General features: G+C 45.5%; 1 protein-coding gene across 1 annotated transcript in view; it reads right to left on the reverse strand.

Annotated features, from left to right (window-relative positions):
* Window positions 1-14548, reverse strand: part of zpr1 (ZPR1 zinc finger) — a 30920-nt gene extending 16372 nt beyond the window's left edge. Inside the window, exons 1-7 of the mRNA XM_069894622.1 lie at window positions 14385-14548; window positions 10826-10987; window positions 9062-9152; window positions 6488-6558; window positions 5887-5973; window positions 3985-4107; window positions 2114-2167 (exon numbers count right to left, since the gene is read on the reverse strand). Of these exons, the coding sequence (XP_069750723.1) occupies window positions 2114-2167; window positions 3985-4107; window positions 5887-5973; window positions 6488-6558; window positions 9062-9152; window positions 10826-10987; window positions 14385-14510 (714 nt within the window). The 5' untranslated portion in view covers window positions 14511-14548. The remainder of the gene's footprint in view (window positions 1-2113; window positions 2168-3984; window positions 4108-5886; window positions 5974-6487; window positions 6559-9061; window positions 9153-10825; window positions 10988-14384) is intronic.
* Window positions 14549-16126: the final 1578 nt, after the last annotated feature.

Genomic DNA, 16126 nt, shown 5'->3' on the forward strand with positions numbered 1-16126 from the left:
GTGTCCACAGCGTGGATTGTGACCAGGCGGATGGTGAAACATGGAATGGAGGAACCGTTGGCTGCCTGTAAAGGAAGGGCCTTGGAATTATGTTTGAGTTCGAAATACTTTGGCGGAATGAGGCTTATTTCTGTACCTGTGTTGACTCGGAAATCCCTGTGTATTCACTAGTCCCTGAGGTAGAGTAGGCCCTTATGTGTGCTAACCACCAAGGCCACTATCGGCGGCCGGCATGTCTGTTTCCTCCTGCCATGCTTGACTTGGCGTTGGGATACGAGCATGGAGGGACTCAACGCCGGATGTTACAGCCCTATCTGCGCTGGTAGTATCAGTAATCACTTTGTTTGTCTGAACGCTCATTACGTTGCATTTGGGCCATGGCTACTGGTGGAGGGCCTGGTGGTGGAGCTAATGTATGGAACTGTCTTGTGGGATGCGGAAAAATTTGGTCTGCTTCCTTGGCTACCAAGTGTGGGGCGCTGAAATTCATGTCAGATATTGCTGAGAAAACATGCTTGGAGAGGAACAGGGCCTCGAACAAGAAACAGTTTGTTTCTGTCAGCTAAGGCCATAATTTCATGCACGAGCTCGGAGGGGTTCCTATCACCCAGGCCTTGCATATTCAGGATGCAGATGGCACACTCGTGCTGTCTGTAAGTTCCAGGGAATCGAGAAGGAAACACCAGAATTGTTCGTACTTGCACTCCATAGGAAGATTTTCCAAGAAGAAGCTTACTTTTGCTGCAGTAGCAGTGTCCCAGGCGCTGATGATGTGCCAGAACTTGGTATCCTCTGAGACAATGCCTCTGATCTGGAACTGTGACTCGGTCAGTTGTAACCAATTCCTGGGCTGATTTGCTCAGAAGGGCGGCCAATGCATACCCACAGCATTGGTTACAGCTATTGCAACTGTAGCAGCAGTAGCATCCTGCATTTTGTCACGTTTGAGGTGGGTTCCAAAGACGTTGGAACTGTTGGGATCACCACTGTAGCATCTGCTAACGGCAGCGCTACCGAAATGAGAGATGTCCACACAGCACGAGGTGAGCCAGTAACTGAACCTTATTTTGAATTACTTGCTCTGCTCAGGGAGACCACCCACTTCCTATGAGGGGCACTCTGGCCTTAGGAAGTGATGTCAGTGCGTTGCGGCGTCACTCCCTATCCAGCTGCACACAACGTGGAAACGGTTCCATCCCCCGGGCAATGCGCGTCACCAACCACAGGCTTCTCCTTGGAAGGGAAGGGGGGGGGGGCCTGTGCCATCTTGTGTCGGATGACTGGGGCAGCAATTCGGCCCATTTAACTGTGTGGTCACTCAGCCCGCTGCAACATTACATAATTAATTACACTAATTCCTAATTTGCTTGATAGTATTTTTACAAGTTGTTCAGATGTGTGGGGATATGTAGCAACAATTGCTGGAAACTAATTTTGTTAACTGTATACAAGGGATACATTGCGGTTAACACCACTTTGTTATAGCGAATCGAATCCCACGCCGTCTGTAAGGAGTTTGTACGTTTGTACATTTTCCCATGCCTGCATGGGGTTTCCCGAGGGGCTATGGTTTTCTCCCACAGTTCAAAACCTACCGAGGGTTGTAGGTTAATTGTGAGCAATTGGGCGGCATGGGCTGAAAGGGCTTATTACAATGCTGAATGGCTAAATTTAATTTTTAAAAAATAAAAATACATATGAAACCACATATTGAGGCATAACTAAATGCAGACATAATGACTGTCTTAATCACCAAGATAGCTTTCTTAATCACTGAGTAATTATTTGCACAACAGAAAAAGATTAAGACTATTCAGAACCAGTGAATTTCGACCACATAATAATTTAATTACCGGTTATCCAGGAATGCTCAATGTCAAGGACACTTACCCTCTGAGGCACGCCATTAAAAGATCAGGGTCCAAGAAACAACATTAGACCCATGGCTACCAGCACATCACCAGCTGAAGGGAATGAGCATTATTTAAAAGTTTAAATCTCTGCAGAGTCAAAGTTAGGTCATTCCTGTCTCAAGAAGAGTAGAAGAGAATACGAGAATTATGAGAGTAACTGGTCAGATTGTTTATTTTGATACCCTCACAGAAACACTTACTTCATGCCTCAAATCTTCTATGGTACTTCCCGGAATTTCCTCCTCTTTACATTCCTATAACAAGAACAAACAAAATAAAACAATCATTGAGAATCAGGCTTTATTTTGTCTCCTTCCTCGTTAGTCATAGGTTGATCCAGTTCAACTGACTCACTGAACTCAACACAAGAATGAAGTCAAGCTGCTCAATCATCCAACTCAAAGTGGCTGCCAAGTAATTGAAAAGTCTAGTCCTGTAGAAAAGTTTAATCAGGCACAGTGTAGGACTTCCAACAATCAGATTTGGAAATTCATGTCACCCAAATGCCCACACTAAACAGCATATTTTGCAAAAGTGTCACGTTAACAACTGTGCCATGAGTTGGAGTCAAGAAGATAAATCAACTATAAATTAGTATTTTAGAGCTAATCTATAAAGTTCATCCATTGAGCTAATGTCATTCTAATAAAAATACTCTAGTCTTCCTACATAGTCTAACCAGACTTTGCTATGACACAATTTAACCCTTTACTATTTTCTGTCCTGGCCGTGAGATTTTAATTATATGCATGTATCCATCTCCTTTTGTAATTTGATTCTTGCATCTACTTTTCCTACATGTTTGCAATGTTGTTATCCTAAGATACAATGTTTTTATCGAATCATTTAAGGATCAGGGAAAGATCAGCAAGTTATTAATGGAGTTTTTTCCTATATTATATCATAATTATATACATAAGGAAATTACAACATTGAACCTGCCAAATGTTGAAGCTTATTAAATGTACAGAATCTCCTCTACTTCGAGCCAAACCCATTACAGCTGGTGAAGTGCTCTCTGCTAATGAGTTCAAGATAAACTATTCTTTCTTTTCTTTTTAAAATATTTTATTTGATTTTCAGTATTAATAAGTTTGTACAGCACAATTACGGAATGTGCTTCAGAAAAGAGATTAAAGAAAGCCATTACGAGAATAATCATACATATGAATTCCTGAAGGACAGCCATAATAAAAGAATGGACAATAAATTTAAAATTTTCAAAACCACTAACCCTATACAAAGTTGAAAGTTAATATTGATGAGACAAAGCACCTCATTCTTAAGGTGGTCAACACAGTGCCATGTTCTGTATTAACACTAAACCTAGAGATTATGATAATAGTCCATGAATGGTGCCCATAACATTTGGAATCTAATGTTTGAATTATTAATTGCACATCTAATTTTTTTCCAAATGTAAACAGGACATTACGTTCCTTAGCCAATGTGCATGAAAAGGTGGGGTATTCTTTCCAAAATCAAAATAGCAAGTCTGGCCAGCGACAAAGTAAAAGGTAAAATGTAACATTTAATTGGAGTTAGTAAAACATCATCTTTGCCAAGAGTTCCAAAAAAAAGCAATTAAGGGATTTGGTCAAATTATCTTATTTTCACTCAGATTCAAATCCTTTTTGTGATAAATGCAAAATTGGTGATGCTTCTTTAAATTCATGTTCTGGACGTGCCCCGGTTTGGAAAAATATTGGAGAGAAGTTTTTCCAACATTATTGGTGATTCTCAATTTAACTTCTTTCTAATATAAAAGTAAAAATTATTCCTGGAAAAACTTTGCTGTTGCTACAGGATGTCATAGGTGCTCTGTGGTTAGTAAGGGATTACTTAAGATGGTATGTGAGTGGGAAAAAAAAAAGATTGAGAACCACTGCCTAAAATAGTTGTCCTGGTTTACTTGAATAGATTTTACAAGGGGAGTTCTGCTAGAACATGGTATCCTTTGGAAAGACACCAAATGTCTATTTCCAGTCCTTCCAAATAAAGATTGAACATCATTATTTCAAGTAATGAATAAACATGACCCGAGTACACACACCTGTGACATTATGCCTACCTGCAATCCCAACATACTGTCCTGTTTGGCATCTCGTTTGTAGTAAGTAATGGTTAAGGCCTTATCTTTCTGAGGGGCAAATGGATTTTCAATAAAGCTGTTCCCAGATGGATCATCAATAACCTGTACAACATAATAATAAAAAAAATTGTTAGTTTTTTTTAAAGGTCACATTATTCTGCAATCACTTTTCCCTTTCACATCCAGTCATCCCTTCTTTATCTGGCACATCCATTATACCCAGCATTATGTTGCCTCCTGTCCTCACCTCAGATTTCACAGAAAGTTGGATGAGAAATTCAGTACCTTTATGTAGCAAAGGTAAAGATACATCACCAATTTGTGGGGGGGGGAAAGAGAGGGAGGACACAGGAAGTGGTGGGGGGGGGGGGGGGGAAAGGAGTCTAGGTTAGGTGGAGAGAGAAAGTAAGTAGGAACTGGAAAGACTAGTTAAGGGGAGGTGGAGGGGGAAAAAGGCAAGCTTATGTGGAATGCAGTGAACTCAATGTTCATGCCCTGGTGTTGGAGAGTGCCCAGACAAAAAATGAGGTGTTGTTCCTGCAATCTGTGGGTGGTCAGGGTGGGGTAGTATGAAAGGCCATGGACAGAGTGTGACTCAGAATTGAAATGGTTGGCTACGGGGAAGACGTTTTTGTTGCGGGTGGAGAGGAGGTGCTGAAAGAAGCGATCTCCTGATCTGCGACTAGTCTCTCTGATGTAGAGGACACAGAGGATGCATTGGATGCAGTAAATGAGTTATTTGGAGGTACAGAAGTGTTGCTTCACCTGAAAGGTCTGTTTGGGACCTCGGACCGTGGTGAGGGAGGAGGTGTGGGTGCAGGTATTACACCACCTACAACCACAGTGGAAGGTGCCGGGGGGGGGGGGGGGGTGGGGGGAGGGAAGAGTGCACAAGGGAGTCACGGAGAGAGTGGTCCCTATGAAAGGCTAAGAGGGGAGAAGGAAAAATATATCTGGTGGTGGGATCTTGTAATAAGTACCGGACATTCCAGCGGATAATGTGTTGGATGTGGAGGCTGGTGGGGTGGTGGTCGAGGATGAGGAGGTTTCTGTGTTTATTGTTTTGAGGAGTGGCAGGGTTAGGGCAGATGAGAGGAGATGCGGGTGAGGGCCGAGTTAATAGTGTTGGAGGGGAAGCCACGTTTGAGGAAGAAGACAGCCATTTCGAAGGCTCTGGGCTGGAAGACCTCATCTTGGGAGCAGATGTGGCGGAGACAGAGAAATTATGAGAAGGGGGATGGAGTCCTTGCAGGGGATGGGGTGTGAGGACGTGTAGTCCAGGTAGCTATGGGAGTTAGAGGGTTTGTAATGAATGTCGATGGAGACAGAGAGATCCAGAAAAGGGAGAGTGTGATCAGAGGTGGACCAGGTGAGCTTGAGGTTAGGGTGGAAATTGGCCATGAAATTGATGACTCATTGCGGGTGCATGAGGCCGCTCCAATGTAGTCGTCGATGTAGTGGAGGAAGAGTTGGGGGGGGGGGGGGGGGGGGGAAAGTCTTGCCTCTGTAGGTTTGTAGCATGTTTTGCTCCACAAAACCCACAAACAGGCAGGCATAGCTGGGACCCATGCGGGTACCCATGGCTACTCCTTTGGATAATTTACCATCAATACCAAACATGCTGGAGTAGGTCCATGCAGTAGTGTTGGCAAACTATTCAACAGTGGGATTATTCAATATGAAACATTAGATATTCCTTCCTTAAAAGCAGGTGTCCTTCTCACCTATGGTATATTGCCAGTTGCCACTAATATTCTTACATGACTTAGTTGTATCACGCCTAGATATAATCAACTTATTTGCAACCAGTAAAATCTGAAATCACTCATATTGAAAGAAAATCAGCAGTTACTCCGTCAACAGTCATCAAATGTTATTTACCAGTGTGAATGGAGTCTCAAGTTTTGTCAGCTTCTTTAGTTTTTCAATAAATTCCTCAACTTTGGAGGCTACTTCTGGATTGGTTGCCTGGAATTGGTCATAGCACATGAATGAACAAACATTTCATTAGGTCACATTCCTGAATTAATAGCACAATATAGAGCAAGCCCAACTAGTATTGGGAATGTTCAAAGTTGGCCTGAATATGGATTGCTGCTTCCACATCAAGGGTGGGAGTTCAGCATCTTCAGTCTTTTATTTGATAGTCAATCCCTCTCTCATCTCTAGCCGCCTACTTTCCTTCATCATCAACCAAGGCTCACAACTTCATTTCTGAAATTTACTTCTGATTTCATAAAACTATTTGCCCCTCCCAAGGATCACATACTTCTACAATACCAACCTCAAATTTTACTTATTTTTTTTTCCTTTTCAAATGGTGGATATACATTCAGCTGCCTGAATGAAGAGGGAGGTTTTGATCAAACAGATGTGAAGTACACATTCAATACTTCACTCACATTTCTTGCATTCAGGTGTGAAACAAGCTCCAAAGAGACCAAAGGCAAGAGGAAAAATCCCACTATACAAAAGTGCTTACCTTCCTTATAGGCTGCTCTTGCTCTAAACCGTCAACTGCTCTCTCAATCAAACCCTCGATGGTAGAAAGAGCTGCAGAAACAGGAACATTCAGTTTGAGAACCAACTCTCAAGCTTGTTTAAAAAGAGACTCAATGTATTCAATGCAGCAGGCAATATCATACATCCATCGTAACCTACAAAGAAATGTGATCTTTCAAATTACTTAATTTCATAGACCTAGATAGCTAATTTCAAGCCATAATCTCAGAAAAGGGAGTATTAGACAACACGCACATAACATTAGAAATTATGAATAACATCTCAGGTACAGAACAGAATTTCACATGACTTTTGTTAGTAGAAATTAAAATTTAAACACTCCACATCTTTACCATAGTCATTTGTTAAGATCTGCTTGCTTTGCTTCAGTGCAGGCTGAGGCTAGACTGAATAACCTGGCATGCTATTGAATAGTCTCAATGATATAAGAGGCAAAACACACATGCTGCAGTACAAAATATGAACACAATGAGAAGGAAAAAGATAGAATCAATATGGAGACACAGCAAACAGCTGCTTCATAAGTCTATCTTCTAATTTAATTCCCTCTGAAGATTTAGCCATTTAAGGTTTTTAGACTGCAGGCATGTAATGCAACAAACAAGGAATTTTGCCGCTACACAGGCAGTCTAAAAAGGAATGTGCAGGAATTTTGAGTCAATTCCTGCACCATGATTTATCCTGCAGGATCTCTACAACTTTTTGGAGGAAGCCTGCAGTGTATTTGTTATCAGTCATTCACTCTACTGCACGTCCAACCACCAGGACTGTTGCAGTCTAAAAAACATCCAGTGAGAGCACCACACAGCCAGTAATTATGTTAATTTTTCAGCGATTTTCCTGACATTGCAGTCTAAAAGAACATCAGATCATTAAAAAAAACTGTTGGAAGAACTTAAAGGATCATGGAGCTTCAGTGAAAGCAGACATAGCTGATGCTTCAGGTTGTGATGCTGCATCAGAGGGCATAGAGTGGAGATAGCCCATTATATGAAAGCAAGAGGGAGGTGTGAGACATAGACTGATAGGTGATAAATGGATCCAGATAAGGATGATGGAACCTGATGGTGGAGGGGATAGGGAAAGTGAACCAAAAGAGAAGAAATCCAGATAGATAAGTATGTGAATGATAGGCACATTGAACCAGATGGGGAAAGGCGATGACTCTAAATTGGTGGGGGGTGGGGGGGGGGAAACGGATGGAAAAAGTAAATAAAGGAAGAGTGTCCCTGCATGGATTAGTGGGAGTGAGAAAAGCACATTGTGGGGGGAGGGGGGGGTCTTAATTTGACATTTAAAAATTCAATGTTTATGCCATTGGGCTGTTAGCTACCTACTCAAAGTACAAAGTACTGTCTTCTAGTTTACATTTGGTCTTACCATGGGAGTAGAGACTGCCAAGGACTGTCAGTATGGGAATGGGAAGGGGTGTTGAAATGACTTACAAACAGAAGTTCCAGATGGCCATTGCCGACAGAGTGCAGGGGCTCCACAAAATATATTGTCTTGTCTAAACTTAACCAATGTAGAAAGCCACATCGTGTGCACTGAATGCAATGGACCAGGTTGGAGGAGGGTCTCATGAAGCATCAGGGGCCTGAGTGGGGGAGTGAGGAGACATCCATGGTACTTCTCAATAGGAACACCTCACAATTACACTCTTCCACAATGCAATCATTTTCATTATTCAGGAGCTTATTCTTCTGTCACTTGACGACCAAAAACGTGCAAGATGGAGGTAGCTCTCTTCCTAAATATATCTCTGCATTCTTTCTTGTCCATACAATTCATTCCAAATAACCTACCCAGCCATAAACAAAAAACAAATATGCTGGAATCTCTCAGCAGGTCAGAAGCATTTAAGAAACAGCTAACAGTTCAATTTGACAAGCATTGCAAGTATTTTCTAGTTTTATCTGCAGTATATGAAGATTTTTAAAATTTTCAACAGAATACACCAAATATTTTCACTCCAAACTCCAATTACCATAAATATTCAAGTATAATGCAAAAGATTTTGGACCGAAATTTGTGCTCAAAGTAAGGGGGGGGGGGGGGGGGTTGCATTATATACGAGGTTATAATTTTTTCTGCCAGGTTTAACGATAAGATTATCAGCAGCTGCCAACATTGATGGCAGCGTGACTCGGGAGGCCGAGGGAGGAGACGCCAGCAGCGCGAATCAGGTGGGTGAGGGGGAGAGAGATGCCAGCGTGACTTGGGCGGGTGAGGGGGAGAGAGACGGCAGTGCTAATTGGGCAGGCAAGGGGAGGAGGGTCGTATTATACACGGGGGTAAAATGTTTTCCCCTTTTCACCCTCAAAAATGGGGGGGGGGGGGGGTCGCATTTTACATGAAATGCATTATACACAAATATTTACAGTACATCTTCATTCATCCTATGTTTTTCCAAAGCAAACATTCCTGATGCCAACAACGAACAAGTCCAAGGTCAAGCATCATCATTGTCAACTAATTTTGCATCTTCACACAAGAATTTTTCAGGCAGTGTTTAATCCAAAAATACACCGACCTCCTTTCTGCGAAAATGGTGGAATCTCAAAGTCAAGTTCAGGGATGTTGGTCGTTGCACTGTCAGATTTCACAACCTCACGATTTAGGTCCTGTGCAATTGAATCAGACAGGTTTAATGATACATCAGATTAAATTTGAAGATTGTTCGCAAGATTCAATAAATGAAGGCGTAAGTTAACAAACATCACTTTTTGATAACTTTTGCTTGCACCCTTTATTTCCCACACCAGAGCAGGTGGGTCTTTTCCCATTGGGATCATTACAAGGCCACTCAGCAATTTCAAAAACGTCATCACTAAGCAAACATTGACTTTCCTTAATATTCACAAGAATTGCATGGGTGGGGGGGGGGGGGGAATAATTTCATTGCAATCAGAAAACAGGCCCTCAAAACAATTCAATGTATTCACCCTAACAACATAAATCATGAACCAAATGCAAACTCTACCTCACTACATCAACAGCAACATTTATATTGTATCAGAACTGGAGCAAAATATTCAATGTTATATGGTTATATGGTATTGGTAGAAAAATACACAGCAGAACCATGAGAACACAATACAGATTTATTAAGTCACACTAGCAGGAATGAGCAACATTAAGTTCAGGTAGACAATGGCACCTTAGTCAATATTGAACCTCATTCAAAGAACATAATGAAATAGTACAGTATTGAAGTCATTCTCTGGCAACATATCTCTTACAAATTGATAAGCATATCTTTTTGAATTTGTTTGAGGATACATTGTTACAAGTCCTTGTTTAACACATGTCATTGTGTCCTTTCTTAAGAAATGTTAAATGAATGACATCATCAGCTATTCACATGAATGTTATATTGATCAAATTTCATAGTTTACATATAAATGAGTCAATGTCCAGAAGATTCGTTTCTAATACACTTTGACATCTGTGTCCTGTATGCCTGAGATTTAGACTTTAATTATCCCATGTAAATTATCAGTCTACCAGTAAAATCAAATTCTTAACATTCACAAAGGAAAAGGAAGTTTCTAGATTGAGACAGAAACCAGGGGTGCAGTGCTAATTTTTTTAGGTGTCGGACCTCACCAAAAACAGAGTCGTCTCATGAAGTGTTGGAGCTGCCCCCTGAGGTGCAAAACAATGCCTTTGTGGTGTATAACAATTTTTTTTTGCAATACCGATAAGTGGTAATTCTGTCTTGCCCACAGGAAAAAGAATCTCAGAGCTGTATCTGAATCTTAAAATAAATCTGAAATTAGATTCTGAAAATGCAAACAAATTTTGATGGGTAAAAATTAAAGAGCAGGTGATCAAAAGATGGAGCAAAAATTAATACAAATGTTGACATCAGCATTGAAAGTGGGGAGAAGTACTGCACTGAATGCTTTCTTTGCCTGCAGGTGCTCACCTCCTCCTTCGACATTAATCCACACAACTATACTATTAAAACACGTATGCATGTGATAGAATTTAAGATAACTAACACTCAGTTCAAGAATACAATGACTGTTAATTTCTCATTTATTTCTCTTGCCTTGCATGCTGGAATACTTCATGAATGTGCAACTGGAGTTTTTATATTAATCCACCATCATAAACATTGACAGGAAACAGCTCGTTCCCCACATGAAGTATTAATTTCTAATGTGGCCATGTGTAATGCAAAAAAGTCTCATCATTCTGCAGCAAGGTCAGAAAAAAACAACCAAACTGATACAGGTGCTTAATTATACAAACAATGATGGTGGAGTGGAAGAGATTACTATAGGCCCACCTGTCTGGAAGAAGCATGCAGTGTATACCGCACTCCCTGCTCCTGTATCTTGCCAGCTGACTGGATCTCATTGTTCACCCAACCACAGTTCTCACAGGCAAATGAACTGACAATAATTTCTTTGAAGAATGGAATCTTCGTCAACAGCAACTTGGTCATCCCCTTGAAAAGTCAAACAAAAATAAAAAGGAATCATTGATATGCACCATACATCAAACAAAAAAATATAAAAGAGCCTACAACTCTCAAACTGAAATATCTAATGGATTTAGAAAACTAATCTTACTTTTAAACAAATAAAGATGGCAGTGAATTGCAATTTCCATCAGCAGTTAACTGTAGAGACACTGAAAAGGTCAAAATGTTGAACAGAGCGAAGGAAGAAATATAGCATTAATGAAACATTTATATTTTAATAATGGTTCCAACAACACATTCACAATCCACAATGGAATTGTAAATGTATTAACTTGGCTTTTCCCAAAGAGGCAGATTTTTGACATGCTGAATTTACCAACTTAACAACTTTCCCCAGAGACAATGAACAGAAAGAGGCAAGAGGGGGCGGAAAAAAATGCAGGAAAACTTTAAGGTTGAATATCTGGATCTCTTCTTCATATCCACTCTGGACAACATCTGTATTCTGCAATTTCCTCTTCACCTCTGGCCAAGACCAGCACCTCGACCCCTCACTTGTTACCAGTGCCCACAATCCATACTTAGTCCACATCTGCACTAACCAACATCCCCACAAAAGTCCATGTGCCGAAACCAGGTCCTCTAATCCTCTTTTTCACCCCCCCCACCCAAAGTAAGAAACATATAATATTCTTTGTATCATAAACATTTTAAAATGGAAAGAATGAAGAAAAAGGATTCATCATCATGTAAACATGCTTGAGTTAAAATGATAAGGGCATTATAATAATATAAGAAGGGATAATCTAAAAGGGATGTGAGATGCATCATTTTAACACAAAGGGTGGTGGATATGTGGAACAAGAATATGTGGAACCAATGTGGCCAGAGCAATTGGTACAGGTGTCAAGTTTATTGTCATCTGATTGTACAAGTACAACCTGACAAAACAGCGTTCTCTGGTTCTTGGTTCAAAACATGCAGTCATACAACCAGACATAACACACATACAAACAGTAAATATGCAGGACGTACATGCATACCCTGTATAACACGGTTTTGAAAAGCACAGGTTTTGAAATAACGCAGTTTGAAATTTCTGACCTGCTGTTTTAAATTTGCAACATTAAAGCTTTATTGTTATTGCTATTTAAACCACCTAATACTTTGGAAGACTCTAGTTTAAAATATTTGAAATATAGACAGTGAGCTGTGGAATAGAGAGAGTTAAGTGGATGTGCTGAAAGTTATTGTTGTCCCCTCTGTGATCAGGCTCTCTGCACTATCCTGATCTAACTTTGGTTAAAGTCTCATGTAAGTGATTTGATATAAATCTACATTAAATAAATATTTTCTTAAATAAACGGTTCACTTATTGCCAATAAAGATCAGTTTTATATATCCTTTTTATAGGATTGAAATGTATTAAAGTGAATTGTAATAATGCTTTGAACAGTGCGGTTTTCCATAGCATTGAACATGTTTGCAACGTATTAACCATGTTATACAGGATATGCCTGTTTTCACCAATATAAATAAATATTGTTTCATGAATATGAGAGTCTCGGATGGTTAGTGTGAGTAGTTTCTTTGGTCGTTCAGCATTCTCATTGCCCATGAAAAGAAACTGTTCCCCAGCCTGGTGGTGCTGGCTCTGATACACCTGTATCTCTTTCCTGACAGGAGAAGATGGAAGATGCTGTCTGCAGGGTGGAAGGGGTCTCTTCAGGCAATGATCCTGATAGATCATGTCAATGATGGGGGTTGGGGGTGGGGAAGAGAGACTCAATTGATGCGCTCTGCCACTCTTATGGTTGACCTCCAATCATTTCTCTGCAGCAACCATACCACACTGTGATGTAGCCAGCCAGGACATTCTCAATAGAGTTCTGATAGAAAGTTGACATAATGGTGGCCGGAGGCCTTGCCCATGTCAATCCTCTCAGGAAGTACAGTCGCTATTGCACCTTCCTGACAAGTGTGGAGATGTTGAGTGCCCAAAATAGATCACTAGTTAAAGTGAACTCCAAGGAACTTGGGGCTTTCCATTCTCTCTACGACAAGAGTTGTTGATGTCTAATGGATGGTAGTAATTTCTGGTCCTCCTGCCACAATCATTTCCTTCATTTTATCCACGTTAGATACAATTACATTTAAGATAGATTTACAGACACATGGATAGGAAACATTTTGAGGGATATGGGCAAATGATATAAGCATGCAAGTTGGATGAGCTGAAGTAGAGAACTTAGTCAGCACAGTCACGTTGGGCCCCCCACCCTTGCCCCTTCAATGCCTGGGCCTCGCCCCTTTCAACAACTGGACCCCCCTCACCCCTTTTCGGAAACTGGTCCCCCCTTCTCTTTCAATGATTGCACCCCACCCCACCCCCCCCCATGACAGCTGCCCCTGCCCTCTTGAAGGCTGGGGCTCTGATGTGTGTGGAAGAAGCATGGCCTCCCTGCCTGAAACTCATTTGAAAGTCACATCATCTTTTGTTAGACAAAGTTACGAATTGTCAGTTAAGATTGGGCTCAGAGCACTGGTCTGTACAGACCTTGCCATTGCTGATTCAAATCACCTAGCGTCCTTATTGCCTAGAACTCTATTTAGCACAGAGGACACTCGCTCTCTCTGCCTTGAGGTGATAGCCCTGGACACTGCTTCATGCCAGGTCACTACTGCAGATGTCGCTTGGAAGGGTCGCGGGTCATTGCACTGAAGCCGAGCCATGGTACGGTTATAGCTCAAATTGCTATAGATCAATACTGGTAGTAGAGCCATTGCTCTCAACTGATCATGGGTTCAAGAGAGTGTGTATACCACTGCAGGTACAGTGGTACCAGATCCCCCTCCCCTTATTCAGGGGTCCGGGAGGGTGTGTATAACCACTGCTTATAGTGTGTAAATGTCTGCATTGCCTGTGTGAATTAATAATTGTGTACTGTTTAACATTCTCCCCTATTTGTTTCCTGTTCTAAACATCTCCCATACACCCTTATAAATGGTGAGTGTATGTTCCCACACTCCCTTATAAATTGTGCACGTCTATTCCAACCCTCCCTTACAAATTGTGCACCTATATTACCACGTGCCCATATAAATTGTGTTCGTGTGTCCCCACACTTCCTTACAAATTGTTGTGTTAATAAAGTTGCTTCTGATTTCAATCCCCCGTGTCCAGCCTCGTGTCTCTTTGAACCCACCGAAGCTGACACTTTCTCAACAAAACAGGCCCCTTAGACCACGGAGGCCCCTCTCGCCCCTCCGACGACTGGGGGGGGGGTGGGGGTGGGGGGGCCCTCGCCCTCTCTCCTTCAATGACTAGAGCCGTCACATCCTCTCCCTTCCTCAGTCCTCCCTCACCAACCGCAGCCTCACGACGCTTTCGCTGGGACCTCCCGCCCCTGTCCGGACTCACATTCTGGAAGCAGTTCATGCACAAGCTCTCGATCAGAGTCGGGCCGAAATCCTCTGAATCCTCCGCGCTGAGATCAGGAAAAATCGGCCCAGATTCCTGCTCACGCTCGCCGCCACTCAGCGCCATCTCGCCTTCCCCCCGGCTCAGCCAATCGGCGATAGGCAACGAGCCGACAACACGGCCAAGAGTCTCCCTTCGCCACCTCCTGGCTCCTGACTGCCCCGCGGTGGGAGGACCGCATCGCCCGAGCCACCCGCCCTCGCCCGGGCCACCCGCCCTCGCCCGGGCCACCCGCCCTCGCCCGGGCCACCCGCCCTCGCCCGGGCCACCCGCCCTCGCCCGGGCCACCCGCCCTCGCCCGGGCCACCCGCCCTCAGCCCGGGCCACCCGCCCTCGCCCGGGCCACCCGCCCTCGCCCGGGCCACCCGCCCTCGCCCGGGCCACCCGCCCTCGCCCGGGCCACCCGCCCTCGCCCGGGCCACCCGCCCTCGCCCGGGCCACCCGCCCTCGCCCGGGCCACCCGCCCTCGCCCGGGCCACCCGCCCTCGCCCGGGCCACCCGCCCTCGCCCGGGCCACCCGCCCTCGCCCGGGCCACCCGCCCTCGCCCGGGCCACCCGCCCTCGCCCGGGCCACCCGCCCTCGCCCGGGCCACCCGCCCTCGCCCGGGCCACCCGCCCTCGCCCGGGCCACCCGCCCTCGCCCGGGCCACCCGCCCTCGCCCGGGCCACCCGCCCTCGCCCGGGCCACCCGCCCTCGCCCGGGCCACCCGCCCTCGCCCGGGCCACCCGCCCTCGCCCGGGCCACCCGCCCTCGCCCGGGCCACCCGCCCTCGCCCGGGCCACCCGCCCTCGCCCGGGCCACCCGCCCTCGCCCGGGCCACCCGCCCTCGCCCGGGCCACCCGCCCTCGCCCGGGCCACCCGCCCTCGCCCGGGCCACCCGCCCTCGCCCGGGCCACCCGCCCTCGCCCGGGCCACCCGCCCTCGCCCGGGCCACCCGCCCTCGCCCGGGCCACCCGCCCTCGCCCGGGCCACCCGCCCTCGCCCGGGCCACCCGCCCTCGCCCGGGCCACCCGCCCTCGCCCGGGCCACCCGCCCTCGCCCGGGCCACCCGCCCTCGCCCGGGCCACCCGCCCTCGCCCGGGCCACCCGCCCTCGCCCGGGCCACCCGCCCTCGCCCGGGCCACCCGCCCTCGCCCGGGCCACCCGCCCTCGCCCGGGCCACCCGCCCTCGCCCGGGCCACCCGCCCTCGCCCGGGCCACCCGCCCTCGCCCGGGCCACCCGCCCTCGCCCGGGCCACCCGCCCTCGCCCGGGCCACCCGCCCTCGCCCGGGCCACCCGCCCTCGCCCGGGCCACCCGCCCTCGCCCGGGCCACCCGCCCTCGCCCGGGCCACCCGCCCTCGCCCGGGCCACCCGCCCTCGCCCGGGCCACCCGCCCTCGCCCGGGGGCTATACTGCACTTGGAGCCCCCCCCCCAAATGAAAGAGTTCAGAGGAAGAGTTAAAGGACAGGAGATGTTTCTCATCTTCTGGATGAATCACTGAAAGTGTGCTTGTGGGTGCATCATTAAGGATACAAACGTCAGACTATCTTCATTCCAAGAGGATTTGAGGGCAGGAGTAAAGGCATCAATCACATGGTTAGAGGGCCCAAAGCTGCAGCATTCCTTTGACCTCCTGACCCCCTTAGAAGAATACAAAAATAATCCTCTAGAACAGAGATGAGGAGGAATTTCCTTACCC

Source organism: Narcine bancroftii, chromosome 8 (genome assembly GCF_036971445.1).
Source record: "Narcine bancroftii isolate sNarBan1 chromosome 8, sNarBan1.hap1, whole genome shotgun sequence".
NCBI classification, from domain to species: Eukaryota; Metazoa; Chordata; class Chondrichthyes; order Torpediniformes; family Narcinidae; genus Narcine; species Narcine bancroftii.